Genomic DNA, 17,976 nt, shown 5'->3' on the forward strand with positions numbered 1-17,976 from the left:
GATGGAGGGAGGGATGGATGGACACAAACAGACAGACACTTATCCTGGATGCTTTAGGCTGATCCTGCATTGAGCAGAGGTTGGACTAGATGTCCTGCAGGGTCCCTTCCAATTCTATGATTCTATACCGTAAAAGCCTCTCCTTGGATACACTGGAGTATTTGAGTAACGTTTTCCTTTTTGTGGGTACTTATCCGCAAAGCTGTATTATGACTTCTCTTAAAATAAACTGTACCTGCACAGGTGTCTCCAGGGTGTAGATATGTTCTCCATGAACATTGTAGAACTTGACCAGTGCACTTTTCAGGAAAGAAGCACCGCTAAGTTCAGCTAGTTGGCTTAGTTTTTCCATGCCTGCCACAGCCAGCAAGTCTCCCTGTGTGCACCACTGGGCCACTACATCTGAAATCACAATGAAAAATTTACTATCACCAAGAGAAGACCTTCCTTTTTCAGGCCTCGCCCACATAGCACTGCTGTAGTTAAACATCTATTAGGGAAGGACAATGGTTCCATCTCCTGACGATGGCAAATGGGATTTGGGGTTGTATCAAACGGAATGTCATGTCCAGATCACGGGAGGTGATGGTACCGCTTTACTCTGGTTCGGCCTCACTTGGAGTACTGTGTTCAGTTTTGGGCAACATGGTTGAACAGGGATGTAGACAAACTGGAGCATGTCCAGAAGAGGGCAACAAAGATAGTGAGGGGTTGGGAGACCAAGACGTATGAAGAAAGGTTGGGGGAGCTTGGTCAGTTTAGCCTGGAGAGGAGATGACTGAGAGGGGATCTGATAGCCATCTTCAAGTATTTAAAAGAGTGCCATATAGAGCAGTGGTCCCTAACTTTTTCAGGCTGGGGGGAGAGGGAGGCCCAGGGACTGGGTATGGGGAGAGGGAGGTGTGGGCGCCGGCACCAGCAAACCAGCAGGCATGCCTCCCCCCCGCGGCGCGGTGCTTGCTGCGCTGGGAACGCGCTGTGTGTGTGTGTGGGGGGGGTGGGCACTGGCACACTGGTGCCCGCAAACGCACAGGTGTAGCAGATCCACGTCTGTGTATTTGTGGGTACCGCCGTGCTGGCACCCACAAATGCACACCGGCACGCCAGCGCCCGCACCCGCACCCGCACCCCCCCCTAGCAGCACGGCACTCGCTGCACCAGGAGGTGGCCAATCGCTCCCGATGTGCCGCGGGGAGCTAGAGAGGCGCACCTGCTGGCGCACTGGCACCCACCCCTCCCTCCCCCCCTGCCACGGCCCGGTACCGAGGTCTCCATGGCCTGGTACCGGGCCACAGCCCAGTGCTTGGGGAGCACCAATATAGAGGATGGAGCAGAAGGATGGACCAGAACCAATGGGATGAAATTAATTCAAAAGAAATTCCATCTAAACATTTGGAAGAAGTTCCTGACAGAGTGAGGCTGCCGACCTCACTCCTGTTGCCCACTGAGGCAGAAGTTCTGTGTCGATAAACCAAAGGAAGCTGGCGGAGGTCTTGCAGCCCCTAATGCCACAAGCTTGCTAGCAGTTAATTAACCAGCATTGCTCAGTGGAACAGGCTTCCTCGGGAGGTGGTGGTTTCTCCATCTTTGGAGATTTTTAAACAGAGTCTGGATAGCCATCTGATGGAGAGGCTGATTCTGTGAAGGCTTAAGGGGGTGGCAGGTTACAGTGGATGACAATAGGGTTGTGAGTGTCATGCATAGTGCAGGGGGTTCAACTAGATGAACCAGGAGGTCCCTTCCAACTCTATTTTCTATGATTCCTAAGTCAATAAGTGTTTTGTATGAGTGAAAAATGCTTTATGCTGGGTGTTCCTGTTTTGTGTCAGAGCTCTGAGGACAAATACAAAACTCCTGTGCTATAAGATATATAACCTGAGGAAAGATCTTTGTTCATCATTTTGGACAAGAAGCTGGTTACATTTGACAACCTTAAACTATTCCCAATAAAGAAACACAATTTGAATGAAACTTGTCAGATCACTCAGCTGGTTATTTTGAGAAACTTTCTCTTTTAATTCAAAAACAACCGACAACGCCACCCAATGTAGAGTTACCATAATCTAAAGCCCATTGATTTCATGGAGTATCTCTGCCCAAGAAAGCACTATTAGTGCTTGACTTTACAGAATCACAAACAGAATAAGTCCATAGGAAGGATTTTTGCCACTATTCCTTTCCTATTGAGGTACCCTGGGCCACTGCCCCCTTCCCATGTTAGGAGACCTTTGAAAACAGTGTAGAAAAGGAAAAAAGAGTTAGTTTTTATACTTTGCTCTTCACTCCCTGAGGGAGTCTCAAAGTAGCTTGATTTCCCTTTCTCTTCCCACCACAGGCACCCTGGGTGGAGTTGAGAGAGTTCTATGAAAACTATGACTGATCCAGCTGATGTCCTGTGGAAAAATGAGGAATCAAACCCAGTTCTCCAGGTTAGAGTCCATCACTTTTAACACTACACCACACTGGCAGGGAGGTGCAGTCATCACATGAGGGTTTTTGAGAATGCATGCTCCATTCAACCTTAACAAATAAATTAGTGTGCTGTTACTGGCAAGGCCACTGCTTAAAATGCTGCTCTTACTAATTAAAAGTGACCCCACTGAGTAGCTAACTGAAGCTTTAGTTGATCAGTCTACTTATCAATACAATTTATGCTTGCAGTCATCGAAAACAATTTATCAAGCAACAATAAGTTTGGAGCTTTTCATTCCCCTGCCTTCGGTTTTTTTAGGGCTTCATGACTAGGAATTTTCATTTGTGAACGTACACATATCATAAGACTAACTACTATCCTCCTCCTCCTCCTCCTCTGTATCGTCAGTAGGCTATATAAAATAACACCTTAGCTGAACTTTGCGTTTCTACCAGTAGATGTCATTGCTGCTAACGGAAATCACTGTAGTGCCTCCTTGGAGCCTCAAGAGGCAGGTGCTGAAATATTCAGGTCAAAGCAGTCAAAATTTAAAGAGAGGCAGGGTAGAGGCAGACAGGAAGATGACCCCTTTTCCTACCTTTCAACCCTGAGCGGATGATGGTAGGAGACAAGTCGTCGTAGTTGTTCATCAAGCTAATATCTCCTGACGTGAAGCTGACAGTGAGTAGTGGTTTGGTATTCTGCACTAGGACTGGATATGCAGCTGGGCCATCTGCAAGGTGGGGAAAAGAGCTTAGTGCAAAAAAAAAAAATTAACAAAAGCTATCACTTGCAACTACTGTGAGAAAATGGTGGGGTAAACGGTAATGACTGGGGAAGGCACTGGCAAACCACCCCGTATTGAGTCTGCCATGAAAACGCTAGAGGGCGTCACCCCAAGGGTCAGGCATGACCCGGTGCTTGCACAGGGGATACCTTTACCTTTACCTTTAACCAAGATTCTGAGTTTGCCATTTTTTTACAAGTCATAGTAATTTAAAGGAGACTTCCTCCAGATGTAGCTCTGTCAACATGACTGCCATTCTCAACAAGACTGCTGCCCTGCCGAGATGGGTACATACAAAGATTTCTGTCCAGGGTTCAGCTTCCTGGTTTGTTTTTACAATGGCAAAGCCAGACCTCCCAAGAGTCCTGGATCTTGCTTATGTGGTCTATAAACCTGTCAGAAAGCAGAAGCACATGGGCAGAGAAGTCTTATTTGAAACAGTGCAGAGCAACTGCAGAGACAGCCGTGCTGACTTGAACTAGCAAGGCAGCAGCAACCATAATGGGTCAGGAACTTTGAAGGGTCTTTATGGGAAAAGTTTAGCATGTCCACTAGGGCAGTGGTCCGCAAACTTATTAAGGCTGCGGACCGGTGGCGGTGGGGAGGGTGATCGCCCGGCCATGCATGTCATGCATGCGCGGCACAAACGCACATGTGCAGCACTCCCACTCATGCACACATGTGCAAAACTGCCGCACGTGCACGTTTGTGGCCATGAATGTGCGTTTGTGGCTGCGCATATGCATTGCGCATGCGCAGCCCTGCTTCTCTCTCCCCCTCAGCCGCTTTTGCGGCTGATTTGCTTGCAGCCTGGGAAGTTTCTTACTGGGGGGGGGGCGGGGAGAGGGAGCTGCGGCCCGGTGCATGGGCCTTTGCGGCCGGCACCAGGCCGCAGCCCGGTGGTTGGGGACCAGCACACTAGGGCATCTAAACTTTATGTAAAAAGTTTAGATGCCCTAGTGCAGTGGTCCCCAACCTTTTTATCACCGGGGACCACTCAACGCCGGGGACCACTCACCGGGGACCACTCAACGTCTTTTACTGAGGCCCGGTGGGGTGGGGGGTAGTTTACTCCTCTACTCTCAACCACTGCCCTAGCGCTCTCTGATCGCTATGGTAATGTTTAAACATCCCTTCAAAATAAGATACAGACACGCCACAACAATGAAGTGTGTTGTAAAGGGCTGGGGGGGATGAAGAAAAGGGCTGGGGGGGGGGAGAAGGCGTCCTTCGGGGCCCACCTCCAATTAGTCGAAGGACCACATGTGGTCCACGGCCCACAGGTTGGGGATCGCTACCCTAGTGGACATCTAATTTCTAAAACACGAATGGTCCACTGGTGACACATGGGCTGGATCTGGACCCTGGAACACCTTTATCTTGTCTTATGAAATTTATATCTAAGTATGATAAAAAATCTGTTTGTACTTTCACTTGTCAGGCAAAGAAAGAAACAAATGTTGCTCATTGCACAAATAAGGAAATGCAGCATAATTTCATTCACATTCTTGAAAAGTAAAGGAGCACTGCCTCTCTCTCTGGAGAGATATTGTAGGAAACAGATTCATTCCTCAGTCCCCAAAATATGGTATCATTAGCTCCTAGCAATGCTCTTAAGGCCTTCCTGCTATGTGATTAGGAGTACCAACTGCCCAGAGGAAAAAATGCCCCACCTATTTATAGAAATTTATTGGGATGCTGTTTATCAAGTGATATGAAACTCCATGTCATTAAAAACTTCAGTGGTTTATTTCCACAAATCAAGCCCCTGTTCATGAGACAGGATGATTTTTTCCAGGTCATTTTCTCTGTATGGCAACCCCATACTGTGATACTAGCTTTAAGACAGGGCTAGTTCAGTGTTCTGGCATATGGGACATGTAGCGGCCCCTGAGAACAAAGAAGCTGGCTATTCTTGTTCCACGCCATTACTCAACAGGGCCTTGATTCTATGAGATTCACCTTCAATGTTAACATTAACTCTCTTAATGTTTAACATTTATTTGCCCACAACCACATCTGTGGCATTAGCTATTTCCCTCCAAGTGTTTATCGAATTGGTTCTGCCAGAAGGTGCTACAGTCCCAAGATAAAGAAGCTTTCAAGATACCTACTAAGTATATCCTAGCTGTACAGGATGCAGGGGCCTAGGAGCTTAAAAAACACAGTGAGCCATTTGAACATCAAGACAATTAAAAAGAAGGGAAATGATGCTGTAGAAGAGAATTTTTAAAAGCCCAGGCCACATAAATTGTATGGATTTTACAATTACTAAAATCCCTTACAATTACTAAAATCAGCTCCCACTGACTCATCTGTGTGAGTCAAAGGTGTGTCTCTTTCAGAAGGTTTTGAAGGAACAGGTAATATTTCATATGAACAAACCATATTGGAATCATTAGAAGCCGTCTTGTAAGAAACTCACCCACTCCTGCTGACTGACTCAGCATCATAGACACATTTGACCATTTTAGTCATCTACTGCCTACATCAGACGTTGCGGTTTTCCTTCACAGAACTGTTTCTCACAACAATAGCAAAATCAAAACTCTCACAATTCAGGGCATTTTTATGAGGGAAAATTATAACCTTTCAAGTTGCCCTTTCAGAGACTCATCTAACATGTTATGAATGCTTGTGATTTCCCATTCCCAAAGCCATATATTTGCTCTTGCTGATAAGTGTCCTGAACCAGCAACAGATTTGCAAACCAATTTAATTGGGGGAGGGGGGTTGACTTTGCATGAGCTGTTGCTGCACAACAGACTGGCAACTGCTGAAATCTATACGTCTCACTGGGAAAAATGCCCAGTTAAGCAAACTATGCTCAAATGCAGGACTATAAGCAAGATCAATTTGGGAAATGTAGCAGCCATAACAATGTGGAAATTGCCTGTAGATTACATGTCCTGAATGTGAAAATATCTGCAAAAAGTCAAAATGGGGAAGTATCAAACATTTCTCCGCTCATCCTTTGCAAGGAATCATTCTATCCTCTGTATCAGAATCACATCACAATCTCAACATTACGCAAGGGAGGGGGGAAGGTATCCACCCTACTCTTCTCCCCTCCCCTTGCTTGTCTCGGGAGATCTAAGAAAGTGAAAATATCTCTATATGAAAATGAAACACATTATGAGAATAGAATGTAGCAAGCGACCTGTTGATACGTGTTCAAACAATGAATTGTTCAACTCCTGCATGCTGATTTAGGAACTTTCTTAAATGAAAAAGAAGAAGAAGAAGAAGAAGAAGAAGAAGAAGAAGAAGAAGAAGAAGAAGAAGAAGAAGAGTTGGTTCTTATATGCCGCTTTTCCCTACCCGAAGGAGGCTCAAAGAGGCTTACAGTCGCCTTCCCATTCCTCTCCCCACAACAGACACCCTGTGGGGTAGGTGAGGCTGAGAGAGCCCGGATATCACTGCCCGGTCAGAACAGTTTTATCAGTGCAGTGGCTAGCCCAAGGTCACCCAGCTGGTTGCATGGTTGCATGTGGGGGAGTGCAGAATCGAACCCGGCATGCCAAATTAGAAGTCCGCACTCCTAACCACTACACCAAACTGGCTCTCACATTGAAACCAAATGTGAAAAATGTGCCTTCTTCAGCACTTATTTCTGAAATGGTACAGCTGAAACATAAGTTTGCCACCAAAGGAGGTAGGCACTACATCAAGGCAAAATAACCTTGTGGCGGAGAATAATCATCTGAATCAGTGTCACTTTCACTGCTGTCTTCCACCAAGAAGCTTGGGTAGTTCCAAGACATGCTAAGGATGCCATCAGATTCGTGGAGGAGAACATGAGCCAGCATTCGTCCATGACAATCCATGACAATAACCTGACCATCAGCAGTGCCAAACAGGACCTGGGAAAATGAGATAATTATGCAGGTTAGCAAGAATGTGATTTTAAATAATTTTTAAAAGATGCACTGACTGAAATCAAGACATCTCCCATCAATTAGATGCTAAAATGTCCATATTCACAATGAATGCCAGACTACACACAGCAAGGTGCTTTCTTAAGATCTTTAGTTTGTTTATTTATTTATAATGTATTTAGATTATTGGACCATCTCTCTCAGCCCAGTCATCTCAGGGCTCTGTTTGTGTTGGCTATTTCTTTTACTCTCCTTGGTGGTGGACCCAGTACTCTGGAATGGCCTTCCCCAAACGGCCCAGAATCTCCCCTCCTTCCTGTCCTCTTTAGAAAAGACTAGTGGGAGCTCACAAGGACTTGAGGGAGGCACCCACTCCCCCACTATTTCCTCTTTCTTTTTCCTGGAAGGCCCCATAGCCTCTTCCCTTTCCTTGCTTCCATTTCTCCTAGAGTTGTCAACCTCGAAGTGGGACTTGCAAATCTCCTGGAATCACAACAAATCTCCCAACTACAGAGATCAGTTCCCCTTAGGATTACCATCTCCAGGTTGGGAAATTCCTGGCAATTTGGGGGTGGAGGTTTGGGACAGTAAGGCCTGGGGAGGGAAGCAATCTCAACAAGATATAACTCTACAGAATCCACCTTCCAAAGCACTGATTTATTCCACACAACTTTCTGTTATCTGGAGAGCAGCTGTAGTTCTAATTCCCCTGGAAGAAATGGCTGTTTTCAAGGGTGGAGTCTATGCATTAAACCCCTTTGGGGTCCTCCCCCTCCTCAAATCCCATCTTCTCCAGGCTCCACACCTTGAATGTCAGCAATTTCTTAACTTGTTGACAACAGCCATCCTTATATACTCCTGTCTTAGGCTTTCTTTTCCCTCCAGCAGCATCTCCCTAGGAAAACTGGGGCCCGGTTGTACACTGGGTCAAGCCCACTTGCATGGTAGGAAACCCTCAAGGACTTGTAGGGGGGGTACATTACTTTCCCCCTTATCCCCCTCCCCACGCTATTTCCTCTTTCCCTTCCTAACAACTTTCATATTCTCTCTCATTTCCCTGCCTCATTCTCATTACCAACTTTCCAATGGGTTGAAATTAATTCAAAAGAATTTTTGGATAAGCATCCGGAAGAAGTTCCTGATAGAGCAGTTCCTTAGTGGAATAGGCTTCCTCTTGCCTTGTGCACCACCACTGCCCTCCTCCATCACAACTCACCTCCACCTCTCCCTCATTCCTCCTCATGACTGCCTTTAAATTGTGCCCCAGTAATCTGGTTGCTCTGGATGCCATGGGACCCCTCAACTCTTCTCTGGGGTCACTTTTGCTAACCCAACAGCATGCCCCCCCTCAGGACCAGTTGTGTTTTATGTTGTGACTATCAGGCCAAACCCACTCATAAGTGCCCTCATTCACCACAAGCTAAGTTTCTATAGGCAGGGAATTTCTGGTCTAAAGGGAGCTCAGTGACATATATACCCTGAGAAGCTTTTGAATAACTAGTTTGATCCTTCAATCTGACATTGCTCGTGATTGCTAAAGTGCCAATGCCATCAGTCATCTCAAACGTCTCAAACAATTGAGACAAGATAATCAGCAAGTTGCAGATAGAATTATGAGGATGATGATATGCTTGATCATCAACAAGTAGCCAACAATCTAAAGGCAAACAGATGCATGTCCCTGAGGCAAAGCTGGCAACAGTCAATGTGAATCAGTCAGCTAGAATGACAGGCACATAACCCAGGTAGGAAAACAATGTTACAAGTTCAACAACAGTAATTAAAAGAAAGTTTCCACCCACAATTTAAAACACAAAAGAGATGAAGCCAGGCTATTATATTGTTTAAAATAGCAGTTGCCAGATAACCAGAGGCACCATCAGGGAAAAGAAAGATAGTTAACTGAAGATATCTCCCCCTTGAGCATGTTCTGTTCCCTGATATATTGAACAAGCTTTAGCTTTCACATTTGGATGGGTTTTAGAAGTCATGCAACAAAACCAGTCCTTGGTATTAACAATTTCACTCTCCAAACAGTAAACCTCCCCTTTGATCTCACAACTATGCATGCACACAGAGACACTCTGTTGCAGTTCCACTGAAATTAATCGGTTTCCTTCACATGAACACATTTAGGATTGTATCACTGAAGTTCATTTACACTGCCAATTCAAGAGCCTACTTAAGGAAATGAAAATGACAGCCATAGGCAACACCAGAGGGGATGGGGGCAAATGCCTTCAACAAAAAATATGCCTCAAGCTGCCACTTCACTGCTGGACACCCCCCCCCCCCCCAAGCTTCCTTGAGGAGAGCACATTTTCCACATAACCTTTCTGTATTTTCAGGTATTCTGAATAAACATATATGTCAGAGTAGCTCTCCATGGGCTTCTTTCCCATGGCTGCAGAAGAGAATTTTATATCTGGAGGGCAGCAGATGGGGCACCATTATTCAGATCTCCTTTTAGATGCTTCTCCTTCTTTGTAGGGAGGTTCTGTAGTACCCTGGAATTTATCTTTGGGTTTTATCTCTTTTTGGGAGACAGTGTTCTTCCAGTCAAACAAGAGTCATCCATTGGAGAAACTGTCCACACAACCTGTAAGCATGTGTCTAGGGAAGGGCAGGGACATTCAAGTGCACATTTTTACATGCTGTATGTATGTATGGCTGGATTACTGGAAAATTTAGAGAAATTATCGATCACATTTGACATGTTGATTTTTTAAAATTAGGATTTTTCATTTTAGCTGTCTTGAGTAATTTTTTAGAATGCAAAGTGAAATAAGGATAGGAATTTTGGTCCTAAGAATGTGATGAGGGATCAGGAAATTTGTGGCATAAGAGTGCTTCTGCCATGGGTTGGGTACTAAATGTATGTTCATTTTTCATAGGGAATGAGAGAGGTGCAAATTTTAATCAAGAAATGTTATTTACATTGTGGATTGTGCAGTTTTAACTATGCATCAACAGTTTGTTATATTCATGCTTTCCTTGTAAATGTAAAGATGGCTTGGTGTTAAAAAAGAACAAAATATCAGAAAGGCACAGATGGTTTGGCTCTCCTGCTTATTCTCATAACATGTTTTGGTAAGACTGTACATATCACAAGAACTGGGAGCTGTCATAACAAAGAGATTAGGCACTTCAACTATGGGTCAGAAGCCCCTTCTAATTTCATGCCTCAAAGCCCATCAAAATACCTATCCCAAAAGTATTTTAAAGTTGCGTTACTGAACTAAAGAAAGCCAGTCATATGTATACAAAAATCGATGATGATTTTAAAGCATTTCCTCCTACTGTTGACTGCACTGTCAGGGAACTTCAGAGATCTTTCCAAAAGCTGCAGTGTTTTGAAGGTGTCAACAGAGCGGTTTTCAACCTTTAATCCTTTGCTGCCTCCACCTATAAAACATTGATCAAATGCCCTCTGTTGCCTTTCCCACCAACCACAACAGCTTGAGCTGGCTGCCAAACCCTGACCCCACAGGTAACAAGACAACAACACAGCTACAGAACATTCCCTCAAAACGCAAGATGGCATAAGCTTCTAACAACTTTTTTTTTCTTTAAGGGAAATAAAATAGTCCTGTCTGCCATTTCGTTTTTATTTCTAGAGACATATATACATATATGTATAGATACACACACACGCACACACAGATATTGGGCGTACATTCAATTAGAGACTTATTTCTGACAGCTATCAGGTAATTCCTTAATTTGAAGTTTGAGTTCTATTTGCTATGTGCCACCTTCAAATGGCCCAGAGGAGAGGGCAGCATAGAAATGTGAAAATAAATAAATAAATAAATCTACAATCTGAGGTTTCATCTTCAGAGTACTGTGAGCAATATGTAACATCCTCCACTGGCTGTCGCAAATGGAAGCAGAGAACAGGGAACAGGATCTGCCCAAAATCACAAAAACGACCCCATTTGTAATCTAAGGTTCTGATTTAGTTATTTAATTCATTTATATCGTGCCTTTCTCCAAAACAGGGGCCCAAAGCAGGTTACATCATTCTCCTCACCTGTTAAAAAATCACTGAGCTGGTTTTTAAACCCACAATTCTGTCATGGCTCAGAAAAACCTAGCATTAGCAAGCTACTACAATTAGATCTGAAGCAGAACATGGGCTAGTTCCAAAATGTCTAGGGTAGTATAACAGAAAAAGGCAAATAAAAGCTGCAACAATTAATCAGGTGCTTTGGCGTTATTAAGAAGAGAAATGTTCATTCAGTGTACTCTATAGAACAATATTTGAATGCAGTGGTACCTTTAAGACCAACAAAGTTTTATTCATGCACACACAAGCCTACACATAAATTTTTATTGGTCTTAAAGATACCACTGGACTAAAACATTGTTCTGCTGCTTCAGACCAACACAGCTACCAATCTCACTGCACTCTACAGTGTGTCATTCCTTTTACAGATGAATAAGACTTATTCTTAATCAAACATTGTGGGTAATGGCATGTTAAGGAGAGAGACAGTAAGCAGCACCTCATTTGTCTGTCAGAGGTACAGTGCAAAGTGCTGTTTATTTTCCTTTACCCATAGCCATTCATTAATACACAGAAATAATTTCAGAGCTGACTATTGTCTCTAGTCATGTCTGTACAGCAAAACACAGAGCGGTGGTCCCCAACCACTGGGCCACGGCCCGGTGCCGGGCCACGAAGGCCCTGGCACTGGGCCATGACTCCCTGCTTCCGCAGGGCCGAGCCCGGCCGCGCATGCACAGCACTCCCGCACAAGCGCGACCCGTCCACGCAAGCGTGCATGCGCAGCCGGGCAATCACCCTCCCCACCGCTGCCGCTCTGCAGCCTGAAAAAGGTTGTGGACCACTGACATAGAGGATATATATTCAAACATTTTAGATTATCATAAAGATTCTCTTTAACTGCAACTATGTGTCTTCATTGTTTCAAAAATTGATTAGTATTCTTTTTAAAATTAATCTATTCTGACACATTCCAAGAGCCAATATGACATACTACTAAGACTAGGATTTGGCAGGCCCAGGTTCAAATTCAAACTTCACTATGAAACTCTAAAGGATTACACTGATCAAAACCCAATCAATTAAATAGATTTAGAGGGTGTAACTCTGTTAAGGATTACACTGGAGATGACATTAGTTAGGTCATTTTCTTTTAGCCTAACTATATCAAAGGACAGGTTTTCTACTTGGATATCATAAATACTCTAATTGCAACTGGATGCAGCTTTATTGCTACAGAATAAAATGGATACGAAGAGAGACGACTGAAGATGACGCCGTGCTAGCCCGTTCTGTAATGAGCTCCTGAGCCAAGCAGAGGGTCAGGAGCAGAAGCACCTGGCAGACCTGAGTGGGATGTGCAAATCTCGCTCGCTGGTCGCCCCAGGAACCGGGAACAGCATCCTGAGAGTCCTACAGAACCGCGGAGACTGTTCTCTGGATCACCACTGCCTGTGCTCGGGGCCATAATGGCGTCCTTGTCGTAAACAATCTTTTAAGCTTGAAATGACCAGCCGCATAAAATCCTGCATTTTCCCCAGATTATCTCTTTTCAGCTTGACAAGAGCCGAAGTCTGACGAATCAACAATGCAAAGACTGTGAGTTCTCTGTTTGCTTTCCTCTTCTTTAAAGCCGGGCACTAGCCCCCCTTCTTCCCCCCTAACCAATTTACAAGGGAATTCTTTCTTCGGATGGGAGGCAAGCCAGCTAAATACACTCGTTAAAACAAACAAAAGAAAGAGCTTAAGAATTTGTCAAGCGGGAGATGTTGACAGAATATGGAATTGACTAACTGATAATTCCTGATCGCCCGAACTCTCGCGAGATGCCCTTTCTGTGATCTGTGACTGTTTACAGAAATTGAAAACCTAACTAACGCACAGATGTTTCGTTTGTTATGCAAAGGCAACTCAGAGATACTGAAAGTAGTCAAAAAGGTTGAAAAGGAAATTCAAGATACCAAGAAAGAGCTCTCAGACAGAATCGACGGTTTGAAAAAAATAGCTGATGAAAACACAACTCAGCTGGCAACACACCAAACGAGAATCCAATGTCTGGAAGCTAATCAACAGGAGTGGGAGAGAGTGGCAGAAGATAAACCCGAAGCCCTGGAAGTAGAATCTAAAGCTAGGAACGTAAAAATCAAAGGCGCCTCGGAAGAATTTGGGAAAACAGACCTAAGGAAGGAAATCACCGAAAGCCTGGAAGACTACTTAGAGAAGGAAGAGATTTGGATTGACAAAGTATACAGAATCTATTCGAAGGCGACTGCATGCAAGAAGCAACCAAGAGACATCTTTGTGGGCTCTGACAGCAAGGCTGCAAGAAATAATCTGCTCAAAAAGCATCAGGCGACGCCGCTGAGTTTGGAGGATCAAGAAGCACAAATATTTCAAGACCTGCCAGCAGATACAGCATGGAAAAGAGCACAATTCCATCTTTGACGACCACCTGAAGAATGTGACGAACAGTGGAGCAATTACCTGGTCTTTCTTAAGAACTTTTAGGTTAGAGCCAACATACGATGGGAACTGACTATATATTACTTAAGATAATAACAGATTATATTCTCATATGTATCAACAATTACTTTGCTAAGAAAGACAGCAGTAACTTTTAGGTTAGGACTAATATGCGATGGGAACTGAATATGTACTTTTTAAGATAATAATCACATGTATCAACAATTATTTTGCTAGCTGGTTGTTTCTTTTTCTTTTCATCTTTCTGTAAGCACTTCATATACAATAATAAATAAATAAATAAATTTTAAAAAGAATAAAATGGATACAAAGGAAAACTAGGTACATCATGGAAAGCTCCTCAAATGAAAACTGAATAAAATGTAACTAACAGATAAAAGAGGTTGGATGCAGCACAATATTATTTTGTGACCATCTCCAAAGTTTTCATGGTTGACAACAACTCCAAGAAATAATGTGATGAGCAGTCAAGAGAGTTCTATGCTAGAAACCTCATGATTTATGGCACAGTGCCATGCGTGACATGAATGAACTTACTACCTGATAGCCTGCTGACAGTTTTGATTGCAAAAGGGGCAATTATTTTACAAACCTGATTAATATGATTAAAGCCGCTTAAACCCCATCAAACACTATCTGCTACTACCCATTATAATTATATAGGCCTGAAGATCCCAGAGCTTCTCAAGGGTAATTAATTGTGGTATGGATTTAGCTAAAAGCCCAATGGACCTCTACCCTTAAATAGTGCTGTTTAGGGATGTGAAGTGCTAGTTTAGTCAGCTTGGTGTAGTGGTTAGGAGTGAGCCAGGTTTGATTTCCCGCTCTCCCACATGCAGCCAGCTGGGTGACCTTGGGGTCATCACAGCCCTGATAGAGCTGTTCTGACCAAGCAGTAATATGAAGGCTCTCTCGGCCTCAACTACCTCATAGGGGACTGTTGTGGGGAGAGGAAACAGAGGTAAGCAAGCCGCTTTGAGAGAAAAGTGGCATATAAGAACCAACTCTTCTTCTTCTTCATCTTGAAAGGTAATCAGGTCAATACTTGGATGGCAGATCACCATGGAAGACTTAGCAGAGGAAGGCAGTGGCAAACAACCTCTGCTTAATTACTTGCCTTGAACATCCTATGACTAGGGTCTCCAGTCTTTTTGTGCCTGTGGGTACATTTGGAATTCTGACACAATGGCTGCTGCAAGAGGTGGAGCCAGCCACAAATGTATTACCACAGTATAGCTTGACTTACACAGTGCAGATCTTTAAGCTATGGGGGAAGGGGTTGTCAAAACATACTTTTTAAAAAATCTGCCCAATCAATTAAATCTCCAATAGTCAATAAGAAGTCTCAGTAGGCAAAGCCCTGCCAGCCCCACCTACTTCCTAAAAACAGCTGATGGGTCTCAGCAGGCACCGCAGAGTCCACAAGTACCACTGGGTTTCCCTGGCCTACGGGTTTGTCATGTCAGCTGTGACTTGACAGCACTTTACACCCACAGTGCTGTTTATATCAAGAGAGGAAAAGGCCAGTCTGTAGATGACCCAAATTTCTTTTAATCATTTTACAGAAACTCATAAACACCAAGCAGCTGAGCAAAAAACAAGGAGTTAGTATCTGTTTCCATAATTCATACAGAATCTCACTAAAATATGTTCAAATATTCTATATTTAGAAAGAAAGCCATGTATCTGGTCCAAAAGCAGTAGCAATGAAATATGAAACATTCATAAACCACTTAGCATGAGCAACTACAGTTCATTAATTTTAAATAACGAGATGAACACGAAAACTTCAAGTAGTGCTAAAATTAGTCCAAAATATTGCGTGCTGGGATATTTTGTTTATATTAGAAAGGAATCACCAATGAATATGAGTTTGGGGCCTCTTTTCTTGTTCCATAGATTTTCTGGACGGGTTGTGCGGCACAATTTGTATATGCAATTTAAACACTGTCTCCAATCTACAGAGTTTAAATATACTGTTTGACACACTCTCTAATTAACTGCGCTTTCTAAATGTTACATTTCCGCAGTCAGAGCAACAGTATAACCAGGTATGCCTGACCCCCTCACTTATTTTCTATAGGAAGTAACTGAATATGTTTTTATTTAGGACTGCATTTGACTAATTTAGTTTTTTATTTATTGGCAGTCCTATTTGTGATTTAATATTGTAGCCTTCTCTGTATTTTTTGTAATTGTTTTATTTATATATATATCCTTATCCATGTTTCCACTATATATTTGTGAAACAGCCTGGAGGGTGGAATGTGTCTGGCTGTCCAAGTCGGAATAGGGCCCTGCCCCTACAGCTCATGCCCTCCCTCCCTGGACGCTAGCCACATTCCTCTCAGACATGCCAGAGCCCTGCCAGACCGAACACGAGCCCTCATCCCCTCCTATCGCTCTGCTATGAGGGAGGCAGAGAGAGACACAGAGAGAACTGCCCCCAGCTGCTGACAGAGACATAGAGAGAGCCACTCCCGCTGTGAGAGAGGGAGAGGGAGAGCTGCCCCAAACTGTATACCAGCCCTCCTTTGCTCCTACAAACCAGCCCTGATTACCTGCTCTGCCTTCTGCTGCCAGGCACACCGAGACATGCAGGGAGGGAGAGACACAGAGAGACCTGCACCTCTCGGTGTTCCTTGGGTCCTAGTGCCCATTGTATTCCTGCTTGCAATGGGCTTTCGTGCTAGTTGGTTATAATATACAGTCCCTCCCTGCATGCAGGTTCATGGCAGTTCAGAACATGTGTCACAGGTACATTGTCTATAAAATCACAGTTAAAACATTATTAAACCTTATGGTGCTCTGTTACATCTGCTTGATTTGTTGATCTTCCTCCTGGTACATTTCATGGATAGTGCTCTTTTATTTGGGTTCTAACTCAGTGGAGGGAAACCTTAAGATGGAGGGAGAGAGACCCATAGATTTTACTAGGTAGTAGTTTGTTCTGGTCTCAACTGAAAACCTGGTGGAAGAGCGCCATTTTGCAGGTCCTGTGGAACATAGGTTCACCAGGGCCTGTGTCTCAACTGGCAGCTCATTCTACCAAGGCTTAGCACTAGTTGAGGCCAAACACACTTTTTTAAGGCTGTTGTTATTATAAAACCTTAATATTTTTCGGGGGGCATGCTAACAGAGGCATTCCCTTAGATACGCAGGGCCCAGACCACGTATGGCCTTGAGGATTAAAACCAACAACTGAAACTTTATCCGAAATTCAACCAGTAACCAATGCAGCTGTTGGGGGGGGGGTAGGTTGTATATGAGCCCTCCACAGTGTCCTAGAGATGACCCGCACAACTGCATTTTATACTAGCTGCAGCTTCCAGGTTAAATTTAAAGGTAGACCCACATAGAGCGAGTTATAGTAATCTAACCTGGAAGTGACCATCACATGGATAACTGTGGTCAGGTAGGATGCTAGTAACTTAGCCTGGTGAAAACAGAAAAACACCCGGAATACTACCTTTGTGATTTGAGCCTCTGTTGTAAGGAAGGCATTGAAGATCACTCCCAAATTCCTGACAGTGTATGAAGTTGTTAACTGCACTCCATCAAGTCAGGGAAGATGCACTTCCTCTTCTGGTCTTTCCTCCCCAGCCACAGTACCTCCGTCTTCTCAGGGTTGAGCTTTATAAGGCTCTGCTGGAGCCATTCTGTCACAGCCTCCAGACACCTGACCAGTGAATCGGGGGGTGTATCCAGTTGGCTACTCATTAGCAGATAGAGCTGGGTGTCATATGCACACTCATGACACCCTGGCCCATACCTCTGAGCCAGTTGTGTAAGAAGGCACTTGAAGATGTCGAATAACATCAGGGAGAACACATCTGGGGCACCTCCAAAGAAGGAGGTCATAGTGATGCGATTGCTCCTTCTCAATTGCTATCCACTGTCCTCGACCTTGAAGAAAGGTGACCAGCCACTGTACTGCTAGTCCCCATTTCCCAGCATCAACGAGGTTGTGGTCAACTAGGTGAAACACTGCCATGATATCTAACAACATGAGCACAGCTCTGGTGAGGACTCTGGGAGGCCCCTACTAAGGATAATGCAACAAGCATCACAGAGTATTTTTCTGCTTTTAATAAAGACAACAAGGATGTAAGCTTAAGTATTGTAGGGTTAGAATATAGAATTTCAGGTAGCATGACTGGAATCCCATATGTTTGCCAGCTGTGGTTTGGAAAATTCTCGGATATTTGGAGATGAGCTTAGAGAAGAAGGGGATTTCGGGAAGGGAGATACTTCAGCAGGATGCACCAAATAGTCCATCCTCCAATTCAGCCATTTTCTTCAAGGAAACTGATCTCATCATCTGGAGATCAGTTATCACAACAGGAGACCTCCAGATGCCACCTGGAGGTTGGCAATCCTACATTCCAATCACATTTCTTATGAG

General features: G+C 44.0%; 1 protein-coding gene across 2 annotated transcripts in view; it reads right to left on the reverse strand.

The window, feature by feature from the left end:
* TULP4 (TUB like protein 4) overlaps nt 1-17,976 on the reverse strand; it is a 138,966-nt gene that overhangs the window by 21,531 nt on the left and 99,459 nt on the right. For both annotated transcript variants that reach the window (XM_077348658.1, XM_077348668.1), the window contains exons 5-7: nt 6,883-7,063; nt 3,012-3,146; nt 236-402 (exon numbers count right to left, since the gene is read on the reverse strand). In XM_077348658.1, coding sequence (XP_077204773.1) covers nt 236-402; nt 3,012-3,146; nt 6,883-7,063 — 483 coding nt within the window. The remainder of the gene's footprint in view (nt 1-235; nt 403-3,011; nt 3,147-6,882; nt 7,064-17,976) is intronic.

Source organism: Paroedura picta, chromosome 1 (genome assembly GCF_049243985.1).
Source record: "Paroedura picta isolate Pp20150507F chromosome 1, Ppicta_v3.0, whole genome shotgun sequence".
Classification (NCBI taxonomy): Eukaryota; Metazoa; Chordata; class Lepidosauria; order Squamata; family Gekkonidae; genus Paroedura; species Paroedura picta.